Here is a 14,998-nt window from a genome sequence, read left to right as displayed (position 1 = left end):
ACAAAATTCTCTCAATGCATAATCATAGATTAAGAAATTTATAGATCATATATTCTCATTCATGGGAAAGATTTGGCTAGTCTCTTTCATCTACTTCTACATGATGAAAAAGGTATTTTGCCCAAATAGTTGCTTTTAATACAAGTTTTAGATGCTTGAGCTCAATGAGGGAACTTTTCCTGTAGTTGGACCTTTGAAACCATCTGCATAAAGGCATACCTGAATATTTGTTAATATATAATGTTGCATGTTTTCATCATGGTTCGGTAGTTTACATAGATGACTGTGTGGTACGGTGTGGTACGGTAGCTGCACCGCAGCAGACAGGGAGAGGCTTCAGAGAGTAGTAAGAGCAGCACAGAAGATCACTGGCTGCCCTCTCCCCTCCCTGATGGATATTTACACCTCCCGTTGCCTCAGCAGAGGAAAAACCATCATTAAGGACAGTTCTCACCCTGGCTTTGATCTGTTCAATCTGTTGCCCTCAGGGAGACGTTACAGGTGCATCAGAACAAGGACTAATAGATTTAAGAATAGTTTCTTCCCGAAAGCTATTACCATTATAAACACATACATGTACTGAGTTCACAGCATATGTATATAGTGTCTCAAAACTGTGCATTTCATAGTACCTCCCCCATCCACCCCAATATCTTGTTTATTTATCTTGTTTATTTATCTGTTTATTCTTCTTGTTTATTGAATGTACATGTTTGCACGGAACAAAAAGGAGCGGCTCTTAATTTCATTGTACATGTGTATAGTGACAATAAAAGGCATTCATCATCATCATCATCATCATCATCATCTGAATTCTGAATACACTGTCCTAAATGTCTTCATTAACTTACTAAATATATATACTAAATCATTTATTTATTAATAAATAAAAAGAAACAAATTTAAAATGTGAATAAACGTTAATACATTAAGAAAAACCCCGTGTGAAGTTACAGAGTTCTTCAATTTTACTGGAAAAAAGGGGTTCTGGGTTGGGTCCAAGGAAGGGACAATCTTAAACTGCTAAATAAGGTAATATTTCTGAATCCATTTCTGTGACTGTTGATTTAATGTGAGTGTAAAGGAGCAAGCTGAATTATACTCAGATTTTCTCAATGAATGGAGCACATGACATTCACAATCTGATTCACAATACTCAATAATCACAATAATCACACAATAGACTATGAAAATTTTACTTTTAATTTGTTAAACACAAATAAGAGGACATGTCATGTATTTTCTTCTTATGATCAAAACCAAAAGTAAATGCCATCTCATGCGAGTCTTTGTTTTGAAAACCTGTTCTACATGTTGGCAGAGTTTTCTCATGACTTTGAAAATGCCATGATTTGAAAATGCAAGCCCAAATACAAAATATTTTGTCAGGGTTTTGAATCATTTTTGTTAATATTTAAGAACCCTGTCAGCAGTATAATATTTCAGTTTCACAAAATATAAAGTTCATCTCATTTCAGATCAAACTATGCATGCAGTTCATTAGTGGAATGTCCAACCATACAGGTACATTTTCATCTACTGTGTCTCATTGTTTCAGCAGACCCAGGTGTTGTGGGTGCAATTTCAGCCCACTACTTAATTACAATAAAAAATTTATTGAACGTTAAAAGTACTTACATCTGATAGCCTCTTGATGAATAAAGTAAGACACAGAAACAGGGAGTGAGAAAAAGCAAAGGTCCACGTTTATTGTTCCACCACACGAGATCCACACAATTTGAGACGTCCCAAAAAGCGATCTAAAAGACCCAGGAGCAGGGTTCCCCTTTTTATACATTTGTTTTCTGAGTCTCCACCCCTGGTTATCTTCCCCAATAACAATATGTTTGGTTATGTTTCCCTTCCAAAAACTATTATTTCATCATTTTACTTACTTTCAACAACCCTTATGTTTGCATTTTAGACAGTTCCCAATTCCCAATCCTGACTTTCACTGAGAGAAGACCTGGGTCACACTGCTCTTGGCATTTTCTTCATTATGGGTGAGTTTTTAATTTATACACTGAGCACTGACCTCTTATTTCCTATCTCTGTCCTTTTTGATCCTTGTGTGTGTATGTGTGTATGAATTAATGTAGTGCCCTTCTCTATTATGTTTAGGCCATACATTTTCCAGTTTTATATCCTCTCTCACCTTTACATTAAACTATCATATATGTGTGTTTTATGTTCATACACATCCCTAGAGATAGTTGTTTGACCAGTTTTTCTCGCTCTGTGTCTTTGTGCAGCTAACCATGGATTTGATTTTCTGTTCTCGTCCCTGGAAGGCTTGGTGGGGTTTGACCTGAACACTCGCTACCAGCTTTCTCATTTATTCGCAGACCCCGTCCTCTTGGTTGAGGTTCTACGCACTCCGGCCAATACTTCCACTTTCCCTCCCCCTCTGAGGTACAGGATCAGTCCGGCTAAAATTGGTATGGATGGTTCCACTCAGACTGATCTTCGTTCTCCTACCTCACCTGATCCTTCCTTTGATTATCAGGTCGATGATGATATGGCCTGTTCTGATCCAGGGTCTGACCTATCTATGCCCTTCACTCCTGCCAGTCCTGATTATTCCGACACCCCTACGAGTCACGTTTCTTTGCCTGGTCGCACCCCTTATTACCAGCCTTTATCCCCTTATCGCCCCACTTCTCTGACAGATTACACCCCTACGAGTCCAAATTATTCTCAATAAAACAATTATTCTTTCTTACACCTCCTGTCTCCCTCGTGTTTTATTTTCCAATTATTTACACACAACATTGTGAACAGAACTTGGTTGTCCATATCAGCAGGCTTGGGCGTGATCAGAACTTGGTTGGTCATGACGTCGATCTCAGACTGGAACGTGGCGTGGAAGGTCACATTGTCGATCTCAGACTGGAACTTGGCGTGAAAGGTCAAATCATCGATCTCACACTGGAACTTGGCGTGGAACAAGAACTGTCTCGTGTTGTCACACTATCCAAAATTCGTCTCCGGGAGGTCTATGGCAGTCTACTGTGGAAACTGGACTGACATGAAGGGTGGCCAGACATGCAGACCATGTACACTGCGGTGATGCTCTCCTCGATCTCCTGCTGCATCCATGTAAGAGTTTTATTATAGGAGATATAGGCAGACAAATCCAAACCAAGATCAAGAGCCTGGTCAATACAGGCAATTGGTCAAGCAATCTACAAACAGGCATAAACTGGGCAAGGCTAGAATTCAAAACAAGAAACAAAGTCAATAAACATGAATCAAACCAGAAACAAGGAACAACCGCTTAATAACAAGAATACACTCGATACTACTCAAGGAAAAAAATCTCTTTTATAACAAAAAAAGTCTCTTTTATAGCATGGAGTGAGTGAGTATGAGATTGGCAACAGGTGTGTGTGATTAGAATAGTGAGATGGTTAATGGAGAAGGTGAACGTGTGCGTGTGGGAAGTGTAGTCCATGGTGGGTATGTTTGTAGGCCGCAGTGCAGCATGGGAAATGTAGTCACTGGTTTGCTGTGAAATGACACTCATGATTTGGTTTCATGAGACCAATCTACTGGCATGTGCCAATAAGGAACACGTGGAATATATTGTACACACAGACTGATGAAATAGACCAGGTGAATTGCATTATAGGGAGGCAGAGCAAGGCATCCCTTTTGTTTTAAACATATGTTATGTAACACTAGTTTTAGTTCTCCAAATACTTCTACTTTATAGACTGTTCCTTTTCATCTATTAAGAGTTTATGTAAATTAATGGCATTCTGTATAAGATATTAAGCTTATAAGATTACATTCTAAATGTACTTATATTGAATTATGTATGAAATCAATATAATAGAAATATCATAGAAATCTATGAAATATGACAATTACTTTATTCCATTTTTATTTGTTTAAAGCAACTGTAATCACACTCGACATTCCAAGCCATTTTGCTTTGTAGATTCATATACCTGTGTATATTTATGTAGTTACTTCATGAATATACTCATACATTCATACAATTTATTCTAAATAATGCATTGATTTGAATTTCGGAAAGTAGTTAATAAGCATGATTGTAACATTTGTAAAAATGCTGTAGCAAAGTGATTAAAAGTGATCATTTGATCATTTGAATTAACATCACCAATACAGAAATATGTAATACAGAAAGCATAAAAATATTTTATTTTAATTTTCAACCTTAATGTAGAATCTTAATTTTATTTTTCATGTATAATAATCGTAGACATACAGATATAATGTTTATTAGAAACCATTTAACTCTCAGAGCAATCCACAACAAAACTTTTAGTAAGACTGATACAAGTTCAAATTCAAATTCCGCATAAAATTCAAGGCCTTGATGCTCACCTACAAGACCTTGTCTGGAGCAGCACCTTCTTACCTCAACTCTCTCCTGAAGGCTTACGTTCCCTCACGCAATCTGCAATCGATTAGCGACTGATGCTTAGTAGTACCTAGTCAGCGTGGCTCAAGGTCCCTTTCATGAACATTAAAACTAACTGCTTCTTCTGGAACTCAATTAATGGATCTTGTATGGTAGCACAACTTGTACTGTTCTCTGCTTGCTATATCACTTTGCTTGTATTTTCTCATTTGTAGGTCGCTTTGGATAAAAGAATCTGCTAAATGAATAAATATAAATGTAAATGTAATGTGATACCACATAATTTAGATAAAGTAAGTAAGGATGAGCCGAATTTTCAGTATAACAAAAAGATAACTAGCACACCTGAGCAGTAACATGAGTAATGGAATTGTGAATGTTTTATTAATCGTATTGTTTAGTGTGACTTTATGGTCTCATCACAAATGGCAGTATTTTTCTGTGATATTTTGGCATTTCTGTCTCATTTAATATTGAAGTTATGCTTCAGACTGAGAAGAGCCTGCTCTTTAGTGATTTTCTTCCATTCATCTGGATACACAGCTGGTTCTGCGTCAAAATCTTTAGCAAATTTGTCATTAAATGTCACCATAACATACTTCCAGTAATCGGAGGCCTTCATAGACATGTCAGGTGCAATATGCCAGTCTGGGTAGTACTTCTTGTAGTCTTTGAAGGGATGAGGTTGGAAATTTGTTTCATAACTTCGAAACGTTCCATTCCCATGTACACTAGATGTACAGATCTCTTCACAGAGAATATTATTTTGTGCATACACAAAACCACCAAGTCCTTTTGGTCTATGTAGACCTGCATGGTGTTGCTGATGTTTTTTTCCTCCTGCCTCACATGGTGTTTTGCAAAAGGGACACTTTCTCCCACATCCAAACACCCTCTTAAAGAGTACATTTTGGGGCTTCACAGACACATTGTTTAGTGTCTCTTTTATATCAGTTGACCTGGAGATTTCATTTGTTAGCTGTAGTTTCATGTCATCTATACATTCATAGAGACTTTTGGTGAATGGAGCACAACAGCTGGTATTCTGAAAGAGGACCGCTTCCACTGTGTTCATGGATATTGAGATGACACAGTTCATAGATTTGCAAAAGTTCTGGATCAACCGTGTTGTACCTCCTGCATTATCGGGCAAAGGAGAGCCATTGTCTTCAAGCTTAGAGGCTTCCATTGCTTTCATGACCTTCTTCATTATGATGTCCAGCTTCTTCATTTTATAATTCTGCAGAGATTTGTCTTTGGAAAGGCATTTAACAATATGATTGTATATCCAATCTTTGACATAAGCTTTATATTGCAAGATGTACTTTTTAAAATCATCAAAATTGGATTTTTCCAGTAGCTCCTTTTGAATTGTGTACTGAAATAGCACTCGAGAACTGTACTCAGTTGAGTTGTTTAGCAGAACTGCATCAACAATGTCAGGTCCGAGGGACTGGTCGATGTACTCGGTTACTGCTGGCTTGAGACAGAGCTGAGTGAAGTCTCGTGCTTTCCTGTGGCACTGGTCCCTCTCTCTGTACAAATCAATGAAATCAGAGAGATACTGACTCTTAAATTTCTGCAAATGTTTAACGGGATCTTGCTCGGTGAGGAATTTCCTGTGCATCTCAAGGAATTTCCGAGAGGCAATGCCAGAAATGTGCAATTTAAGGTCAAGTTCAAATTGTGTATTGATTTTTGAACCTGCCTGTTGGAGCTGTTCATCAATTTCCACTAGCACGTCTTTTGTAAATGTGTTTTGGTAGTCACATTTTTCTTGTGCATGCTGCTGAATGATTTTATCGCAGTACTTAATTACAGCATTTGCAATAATCTCTAAATCTTGCTTTGCGCTACGCTGTGTAAAGAAACGTTGTATTTTCTTTTCCCATTTTACATGCTTGTCTTTGACCTGGAATGCTCCTCGCCCATACTGTGTCAAATCATGAACTTTGTGCAAATCCTCCATGACATTGCGATTGACTAATCTTGCTCGCAGTTGCTTCAAAATATCTGCAGGAACATCCCTTTCTTTTAGGCCAGTGATGTTTGCCACCTCTTTTTTCCACATTCTCTCAAACTCATCTGTGAGTTCTTTGTCAGACACCTCATCCCTACAATGTTTGTAATTTAGCAGGAGTTTAAGGACTTGGCACTCAATCATTGCAGTTTGCTTTCTGTGAATGTCTTCTAATTTCTTCTTGGCACTTCTCATCTCAAGAGCAGCATCTATTGTTTGTCTCACTTCATCCCTCAGTTCATTCTCTAGAGCTTTGATGTTATTAACGAAATCTGTTTTGTACTTTTCCACCAAGTACACATGGCGGTCTTTCTTTTTGTAGTAGTTTTTTAGTTTTTCAGTCATTTCATTTGTTTCCTTTTTTATTTCTTTATGAGCTTTCTGTTTGAGTTGCTCAACAACCTCATTGTTAACACTTGTTTCAGTGTTAGATATTTGAACTATTTCAACTGAAAGCCAAGAATTAATATGTCTTCTGAAAGACCACTCCCATTCTAAAAACTCCTTGCAAAGGTTATCATAGGCATGGGCCACAAGAGTGTTTCTGAAACTAAAGATGAAGTTCTCAAACTTCACTGCCCTCCACAAACTACTCATCCACTGCAGGAACTCTGGGATCTGAGAGGGCTCTTCATCCTTTTTTGCTTTAAGGATCCCCAAGAGGGATTTCTTGAACTCAAGTACAGCCACACTGTAGCCTGTATTAACTGGTGCCATTGGTGGTGTGCCATGCCATAGGCCTGGTATATACCAGTTGTTCTTTTCCACATCATAATCCAAGACATCTGTGAATTTTTTTACATTAGGTTTCTTTTCCATTTCAGAGGCAATCGTTGTCATCTCATTTAGTTGGTCCAAGAGCTGTTTTCGTTCAGTCAGGTTTTTATTATATGCAGATACACCAGCAACATTTTGGTGAACAAAATGACAAACTGTTTTTTTACCAACTTCCTTCATCCGTAAAAAAGCATGAACTGCTATTTGTAAGATGTCCTTCATTTCTGTGGAATTCTCCATTGCTATATTGATGATGGTTACATCACTCAGACCAATCACAAATGTGGCCAACTCATTGTCATGTTCATAACTGTCTTCCAGTTGTGCCAGTGCTGGTGATTTCAAGCCCTCTGTATCAATCAGAAGGACAAAGTCACAAAGTATCTCTTCCTTCAAGTCATTACCCACAGGAAGGAAAATCATGAATGCTCCACGTGTGCATCGTCCACTGCTCACTGCAAACTGAACTCCAAACATAGTGTTGAGTAGTGTTGATTTACCCGTACTCTGAACCCCTAACACTGTCAGAACCAGCAAACGGCTCTTCTGGCCAACCATCCTGTGAAGCTCCATAAGAACATCACTCACCCATTTCTCTGGGATATTTGATGCATCTCCATCAAGTAGTTCAAGAGGAAACCCAGCTAGAAGCAGTTTGGCAGCCAGAGTAGGGAGACTGTTTATTCTGTCAGATATTTTGTTTGTACCAAATGAAGCAGCCTCATAGATTTGTCCCATTTCTCTCATGTAGTGCTCTATGCCAAGAGAACAATCAAGAAGCTCCTGGTCTAATTTGACAATGCTGTGTCTGTCTTTCTTTTGTTCACACTCTCTGTATTTGCGTCGAAGGCTTGACATGTGTTTGCGTGATCGCATGTCCATCTTTAGTCCCATCCATTTCAGGAAGAAGGCTCGCTCAGTGTTATCAGATCTTAACAAAGACTCTATGAAGATCTCCATTGTTTTTGTCATTTTGTACTGACTTTGTTTGTTCCAAATTTCCTCCTTTTCTTTTAGAAGTTGAACCTTGTATTTCTCCAAGCTCAATTCTCCTGAACTGTGTAATCTGCATTGCTCTTTTTCTATTTTAGCCAGTCTTTTCCAATTTTCACCTTGCAGTGGCAGCTGTGTCTTTTTATAGTCCGTTATTTCACGAACTCCAATAGTTTTCATGACTTTCTCTGCACTTGCTTCTGCTGATACACAGGCTTTCATTTGAATCTCATCAATGGCAAGACCTAATTCCTGAGCAGTCTTCTTCATGGAATCAATACTAAAAGATTCGTGAAATTCACTTAGAACAGTCTTAATGGAAGAATTTATCATTTTTGCAAAAGTAGCCAAATTCACTTTTTGGCTTTTCTTAATTATGTGGTCCCTTCCCAGTTGCAGAGTATCAATTACTGCCTCAATAGACGACTTCACATTCTGGTTCATATTTCTCTGAGAGTTGACCACAAGAAAGATTTTGGACTTCATTTCTTGTAAAGAGGCAAACAACCTTTGCTCGTTTTCATCAACACTGTCCAGGAACACAAAGACAGCTGTGGACACCTGAGTAAGGAAACGGAATTGTGTTTCAAAAGAACCAGCATCTCCTCTTAAATTAGCAATAGCCACTGCCTCAGGAAAGACATCAATGTTATCATTTCCACATGGCAGATTCCAGCATATTTCAACCATGCCATTAGCGATTACCCTGGGAGCAGATCCTCCGATCATTTCTCGATGAGAAAAAAAGTCATGGTTCTGCTCTGAATTGTTGATCACTTGGTTCAAAACCTGTGACTTGGAGAAGCTGCAGTTACTTAACCTCACAAATGATATCAAGGGAATTTCTGCATGAACAACACTGCTTTCAACAAACCCTTTAGATTCTGACATTGAATGGGGACGCCATTCTTTTAAGATACATCTAAGAGCCCATAACATAAGAGTGCACTGATTATATACTCCTTGAGGCAACAAAAATGGTGCTGCGAACTGGCACATTGACATTTTCAGTGCCATTTCTTGCTGAAGAAAACTATCTGCACAGAAAAAGAGGGCAGTGTGAAGATCTAGAAGGTTAAAGCTACCATCATTGTCCTCATCACTAAACAAGTCATCTGTTTCATCTTTTTCACAAAGTGCAGATAGTAAAGATCTTGATTTTGAATTAACCATCAGTAACTTTCTTAGAAAGGCCCACGGTATTGCTTGCATTGAGTCGATCTCTTCATTGGACACTGTCCCACTGTTGATTTCCAGTAAAGACCTGAGGTTCAGCTTGTTTGGATAGTACTTTTCAAGTCCCAGTGTCTTCAAAAATGAAAGAAGTGCATCTATAAATAAAGACATGTTTTATTTGAATACTAAGTATATAAATAGTCACAAATGTGAATAAAAAAATATCTGATAGATCAGGTAACACCAACCCCTCCTGCACCTCCCAACCCTCCCACAAATACACACATACCTATCACGCCACACTACCCACACCCTACCCACATCCCCAACCAACCCCAATGTCCTAATCATCATTCACCAAATTTAAACTGAAATAAATTCTGATTTCCCTCTGTTATGCCATTGTGTTATTAACTTCAACTCACCTCTAAGCTGGCTTGAGTCCCTCTGTGCCGATCCTGATCCACAGTCTATTAAGTCTATTATTATACATAAAATAAAGTCATGCTTAATTAAAAACACATCGCAGATTTTCAGACTGTTAATAGTATAATTAAGTTGAAACTGCAAATGTTACAACACATACACACATCAATACATGTGCATAAATATCTGAATGAATATATAATGTAAATAATGATAATACATAGCTCCTACCTTTAATGACCTTTCTGTTAGAAGCCATCGTTCTTCAGCATTAGGGTTGTTTTTTTTTCAAGCTGCCCATTCAGATTTTCAGAAACACTTGTCGGGGGAAAAAAAGAACATGATTCGGTATGTCTGTCCATCCAAGGTTTTCTTTAGCGCAATATCTCAAGAAGAAGTGGTTAAATGTTTGTAGAATTTATATGGAATTATCATTATAACCAGCAGATGAACTGATTAGAGGTAACTATCTAAAATAGTTTTTCTTCAACAATTTCCTTCCTGTTTGAAGAATATTGTAAGGGTATTTCTAGTATACCAGTTATTAATGAAAAAGGACTAAACCTGGTGGCAGAGGCATCCCCATTAACACATCAATTCATCGAGTTCTATTTGTGTTTAACCTTGTAAAAATAAACAAATAAATAAATAAATAAATAAATAAATAAATTTAAATTGGTGTTATTGTGAAAAGCGTCTTTTTGTATTTTGAGCTATTTTTATATTGAGAATTATATTTACACACAGTCATATTTCAGAACATACATAAGATAAGTAATAAATATTAATGACCATTGTGGGTCTGTGACAGAAGCAAGTGCAGGTTATGTAGTTTAATACCAAAAACAACAAGTCCAAAGGGTAATGCAAAATGCACAAACTTAAACAGGCAGAGGTCAGGTGATCAGGCAAACTGTCAAAACAAGGTTAAGCAGAGAGCAAAGTCAAAATCAGAAAAACAAACACGATATCAAGGCTTAGTATAGACAGAGAGCAAGTCAACTGAGCGTATACTTCAGAAAGACATTGTCTCTATAAAGGAGTGGTGTGGGTGAAGGTGCAATTGGCAGCAGGTGTCTCTAAATAGAATTCAGGGAATGGTGAACTTGTGTGTGCGTTTTTGGGAGTTGTAGTCTTCGTCGGCCATGTTTGTAGTACATGGTGCATTCTGGTAAATGGAGTCGCTGGTTTGCTGTGATATGACAGTCGGCTTTTTTGAGACATATTGGGTAGTTTCACAGAGTTAGACAGAGAGAGGTACACTACAGCAATTTAATAAATACCTTTAAATCCCCTCTCAACTTGTTTTTATCATTAGCTTTTTACTATTAGCCGTCATGGTCGAGTGTGATGTTGGGCTACCGAAACTGTGTGCATGCGTGGTGTGCTGCTCACTCTCAGTGCGCTGTGCCGTCACGGCTCCCATCTGTGTAGCATGGCAGTTTAATGTAGCCCTGGTCGGAGCGCCAGCTGTTTCTGTCACAACTATTAAAGATGCTATCATATGATTTTTGTATGTGCCATCTTGAGTATTATGTCATCGGATCACGGGTCCTTGAATTTGCATGCGTTAAGGCAGGCTGATTGAGTACGGTCATTTCGGTATAGCCCCTCCCCCTCACTTGCAGAGCCAAATTGCTGCTTTGTTCTGTTTGGTTTTGTATTTCTCTGCTTCGCTTTCGTTTTTGGTGTCCAGTCAGGCCTCCGTCTAATACTCAAGTGGGAAGGAAGGTCCCTTCTTTCTTCTTTTTTTTGTTGTTGTATGAATGTTTTTTTGTTCTTTTGCTTTATTTGTGTTAGTTACTGTCACTAAGATCAGTTTTCTTGAACTCAACTGTGTTTTAACAGTCTTTATCAATTATGCTGATACCGCTATGTGGTAGCAGTGGTTTTGGTCAATCTTGGTAAACTTGCTACCTGTAATCAGTTTGAGCTCAGGGTTATCTCTGTGTTTTTGTGACAGTAAGTTTGTTTTTGTTGTGTCTTGTTTTTTTTTATTATTATTATTCTTTTGTTTGTCTGCTTTGAGTATATTGTAATTGGTTTTTCTTGGGTTTTGTTTTGTTTTAGTAAATTGATCTGGAATGTGTTTTTCATTATTATTTAATTTTTTTTCTGTTTCGTAACTTTGTGTTCTTTCTTAATGTGACTTCTTTGTTTTGTATTCTCCTTGTAGGAGCGGAGTACTTCCTGAGGCTGGGCGGAGTTCTTCGCTGCACCTTAGGCTTTACTTCACTAAGGGTCGTCATTATTGCTGTGTTTATTTGCAGTGAATTTTGTGGGTATGATTCTGATTGGAGGGGTTCTTTTCCCTTTTGTACAGCTGGTGCTGTTGTACTAACCTGCCCTTCATACAGGAGGCCTCAGTCCTCCTATGATTATTGTTAATTTCTTCTTGTGACTGTTTTATTTGACCAATGCCTGACTGTGTTGGTTGCTGTTTTTAAAAATAATAATAATAATATTTGGCCAGTCTGAATAACTTCAAATAAAATTTATTTTGTATGGAAACCCATGCCTCTTGCCTGTTCTAAGCGGGTCCTAGTTGTGTGCCTTTGTTTGGGTTGTTTTCCTCGTTTCCTTGGGGTGGTGTAGTAGTTACAAACGAGCCACATGCTACACCAGTATTATATATAGTAATATTTTAGACCTCAATGATAAGTATAAGCTATTGTATGTCAATCATAATTAATGTCAATATAATAATCTTTTTTTTTTCCAAGGAGCTTTAAATATGCGGAGCCGGGATATTGAGGTTTCCATAAACAGCTGTATGACCAAAATTTGTTGTGTGCCATGACACAAAGGTCGTCTTGGTTAAACCAAGTAAGATGAAGTTAAAAACTGGTGGTTGTGGAATGCTATTACATAGAGGTAAGCATAAAAATTCAGAAAATTAAAAATGGTCCAGCAACCTATAATAGACCACTTCAGATGGAATGACCCTAAGATCTTACTGCTCTAACAATCAACATGACTGGAGCCATTCTGCCCATGGCAGAATATCCCCAAAACTCCCTCACCTTCGTACCCATTGGACTCACAAATAGCTATAAACCATTATAATCTGAGCAAAGCAGTGCCACAGACCTCACCTACAAATAAGATAAACCTTTTTATTGCCTCTCTTATGCCCCAGACAAATGGTGTAGCTATTCAAATGAGGCCTAAAATTGAGACTGGATTCATTGGTCCTATCAAAAGTTTAAAACAAGTTAACCCAGTAGCCTAGAGACTAAATCAGCCTTCATCATATATAATTTGTTATATATTACAGGGGCAGACACCAAGAGAACAATGTTCATGCATGCTGTACGTCATACACTGGGGGGGGTACCATACGGAGGAATGCACCTGGATCACTGCTGAGGAAATACTACACCTTTTTCTAATCATGAACTTCCACTGAAAACAGACCCCATCGTACACCCCATCGGAGACAGATTGCACAGTTTGGGGAACTGGCCAATGTGGGAGGTACTACCTTCCCCTCCCCACTAGCTACTACCATAATATAATTTCATTATCACACCAGGTTGCTGAACAAGCTAAAAAATATATTTTTTAAAAAATATGTAGGTAAATAGCCTCCAATGTCTCCAACACAAAATCTCATATTTTTTTATTTCCTCTCTTTTCTTGCTAACAACACAGATGTGTATTTTCATTCAGTCATTCAGTGTAATTTTCTTACCAGTTCTGTAAAACACCCATTAAACCTTGCAGATGGAACTGTAAAATCAAATGTTTTTAGCTGACAACAAAATAAGGACAAAAATAAAAGTGTAGTTTAGAAAATTATGAGGTGTTATATTTGCTTACCAAATGTACTCCTAGTTGGGACGAGTGCTCATGGTGATGTCTGTTCAGCTGTTTATGATCAGAATTTATAACCCCAAAGTGAAAGCAGATTAACTTCCTCTTACAGTAAATAGCAGGTGAATAACAACTTGCGCTGGGTGGAGTATGATCTCTTGGAAATTGCTCAGAACTTTCTGTAACTGAAGTTCCTTTGTGTGTTATTGTTTTTTTATGTAGCATAAGCTGTGATATTTTTCCAATATCGTATCATGTAAAATTGAAGGTATATAGTAGACTAATGAGAGCCTTTTCTTTGAATATGACTGGTTTAGGTGTTTCATTAGGTGCTTTAGTGTTTCATTTCCATGAACCTGAATACATGGCTGGCTCTTCTGTGTAATGCACAAGACTCAGGATCCATATGCAGGAGGTTTATTAGTAAATACCAGAAATATCACGCATATATATACACAGTATCTCACAAAAGTGAGTACACCCCTCCCATTTTTGTAAATATTTTTGATTATATCTTTTCATGTGACAACCCTGAAGAAATGACACTTTGCTACAGTGTAAAGTAGTGAGTGTACAGCTTGTATAACAGTGTAAATTTGCTCTCACCTCAAAATAACTCAACACACCGCCATTAATGTCTAAACTGCTGGCAACAAAAGTGAGTACACCTCTAAGTGAAAATGTCCAAATTGGGCCCAATTAGCCATTTTCCCTCCCCGGTGTCATGTGACTTGTTAGTGTTACAAGGTCTCAGGTGTGAATGGGGAGCAGATGTGTTAAATTTGGTGTCATCGCTCCAACACTCCCTCATACTGGTCACTGGAAGTTCAACATGGCACCTCATGGCAAAGAACTCTCTGAGGATCTGAAAAAAAGAATTGTTGCTCTACATAAAGATGGCCTAGGCTATAAGAAGATTGCCAAGACCCTGACACTGAGCTGCAGCATGGTGGCCAAGACTATACAGCGGTTTAACAGGACAGGTTCCACTCAGAACAGGCCTTGCCATGGTCGACCAAAGAAGTTGAGTGCACGTGCTCCGCATCATATCCAGAGGTTGTCTTTGGGAAATAGACGTATGAGTGCTGCAAGCATTGCTGCAGAGGTTGAAGGAGTGGGGGGGTCAGCCTGTCAGTGCTCAGACCATACGCCGCACACTGCAACAAATTGGTCTGCATGGCTGATGTCCCAGAAGGAAGCCTCTTCTAAAGAACCATGTCCTGTGGACTGATGAGACCAAGATAAACTTATTTGGTTCAGATGGTGTCAAGCGTGTGTGGCGGCAACCAGGTGAGGAGTACAAAGACAAGTGTGTCTTGCCTACAGTCAAGCATGGTGGTGGGAGTGTCATGGTCTGGGGCTGCATGAGTGCTGCCGGCACTGGGGAGCTACAGTTC

General features: G+C 38.4%; 1 protein-coding gene across 3 annotated transcripts; it reads right to left on the bottom strand.

Moving 5' to 3' along the window:
- Positions 1-3,869: 3,869 nt before the first annotated feature.
- LOC108269835 (up-regulator of cell proliferation-like) lies at positions 3,870-13,675 on the bottom strand. 3 transcript variants are annotated; one of them, XM_047157865.2, is made up of 4 exons: positions 13,608-13,675; positions 10,017-10,103; positions 9,785-9,838; positions 3,870-9,514 (listed from the first exon to the last, which is right to left on the bottom strand). In XM_047157865.2, the coding sequence occupies exons 2-4, from the start codon at positions 10,042-10,044 to the stop codon at positions 4,857-4,859; spliced, it is 4,740 nt and encodes a 1,579-aa protein (XP_047013821.1). In that variant the 5' UTR covers positions 10,045-10,103; positions 13,608-13,675; the 3' UTR covers positions 3,870-4,856. The 3 variants fall into 3 exon arrangements, with proteins under 3 accessions (XP_047013821.1, XP_017331401.1, XP_047013822.1); XM_017475912.3 differs by having other exon boundaries at positions 9,785-9,829; XM_047157866.2 differs by lacking the exon at positions 13,608-13,675 and adding an exon at positions 13,480-13,494.
- Between the last annotated feature and the right edge of the window lie 1,323 nt (positions 13,676-14,998).

This window comes from Ictalurus punctatus, chromosome 9 (assembly GCF_001660625.3).
Source record: "Ictalurus punctatus breed USDA103 chromosome 9, Coco_2.0, whole genome shotgun sequence".
Taxonomy (NCBI): Eukaryota; Metazoa; Chordata; class Actinopteri; order Siluriformes; family Ictaluridae; genus Ictalurus; species Ictalurus punctatus.
Note: the sequence above shows the minus strand (reverse complement) of the source record. Positions and strands in the feature narration are given on the sequence as shown.

Bases quoted from the DNA above. Each gene is read 5' to 3' on its own strand.
- LOC108269835 (XM_047157865.2), bottom strand. From the start codon at position 10,044: ATGGCTTCTAACAGAAAGGTCATTAAAG. The intron at 9,839-10,016 runs GTAGGAGCTATG...GTATAATAATAG, and splicing joins TAACAGAAAGGTCATTAAAG to ACTTAATAGACTGTGGATCA. The intron at 9,515-9,784 runs GTGAGTTGAAGT...CTTTATTTATAG, and splicing joins GGACTCAAGCCAGCTTAGAG to ATGCACTTCTTTCATTTTTG.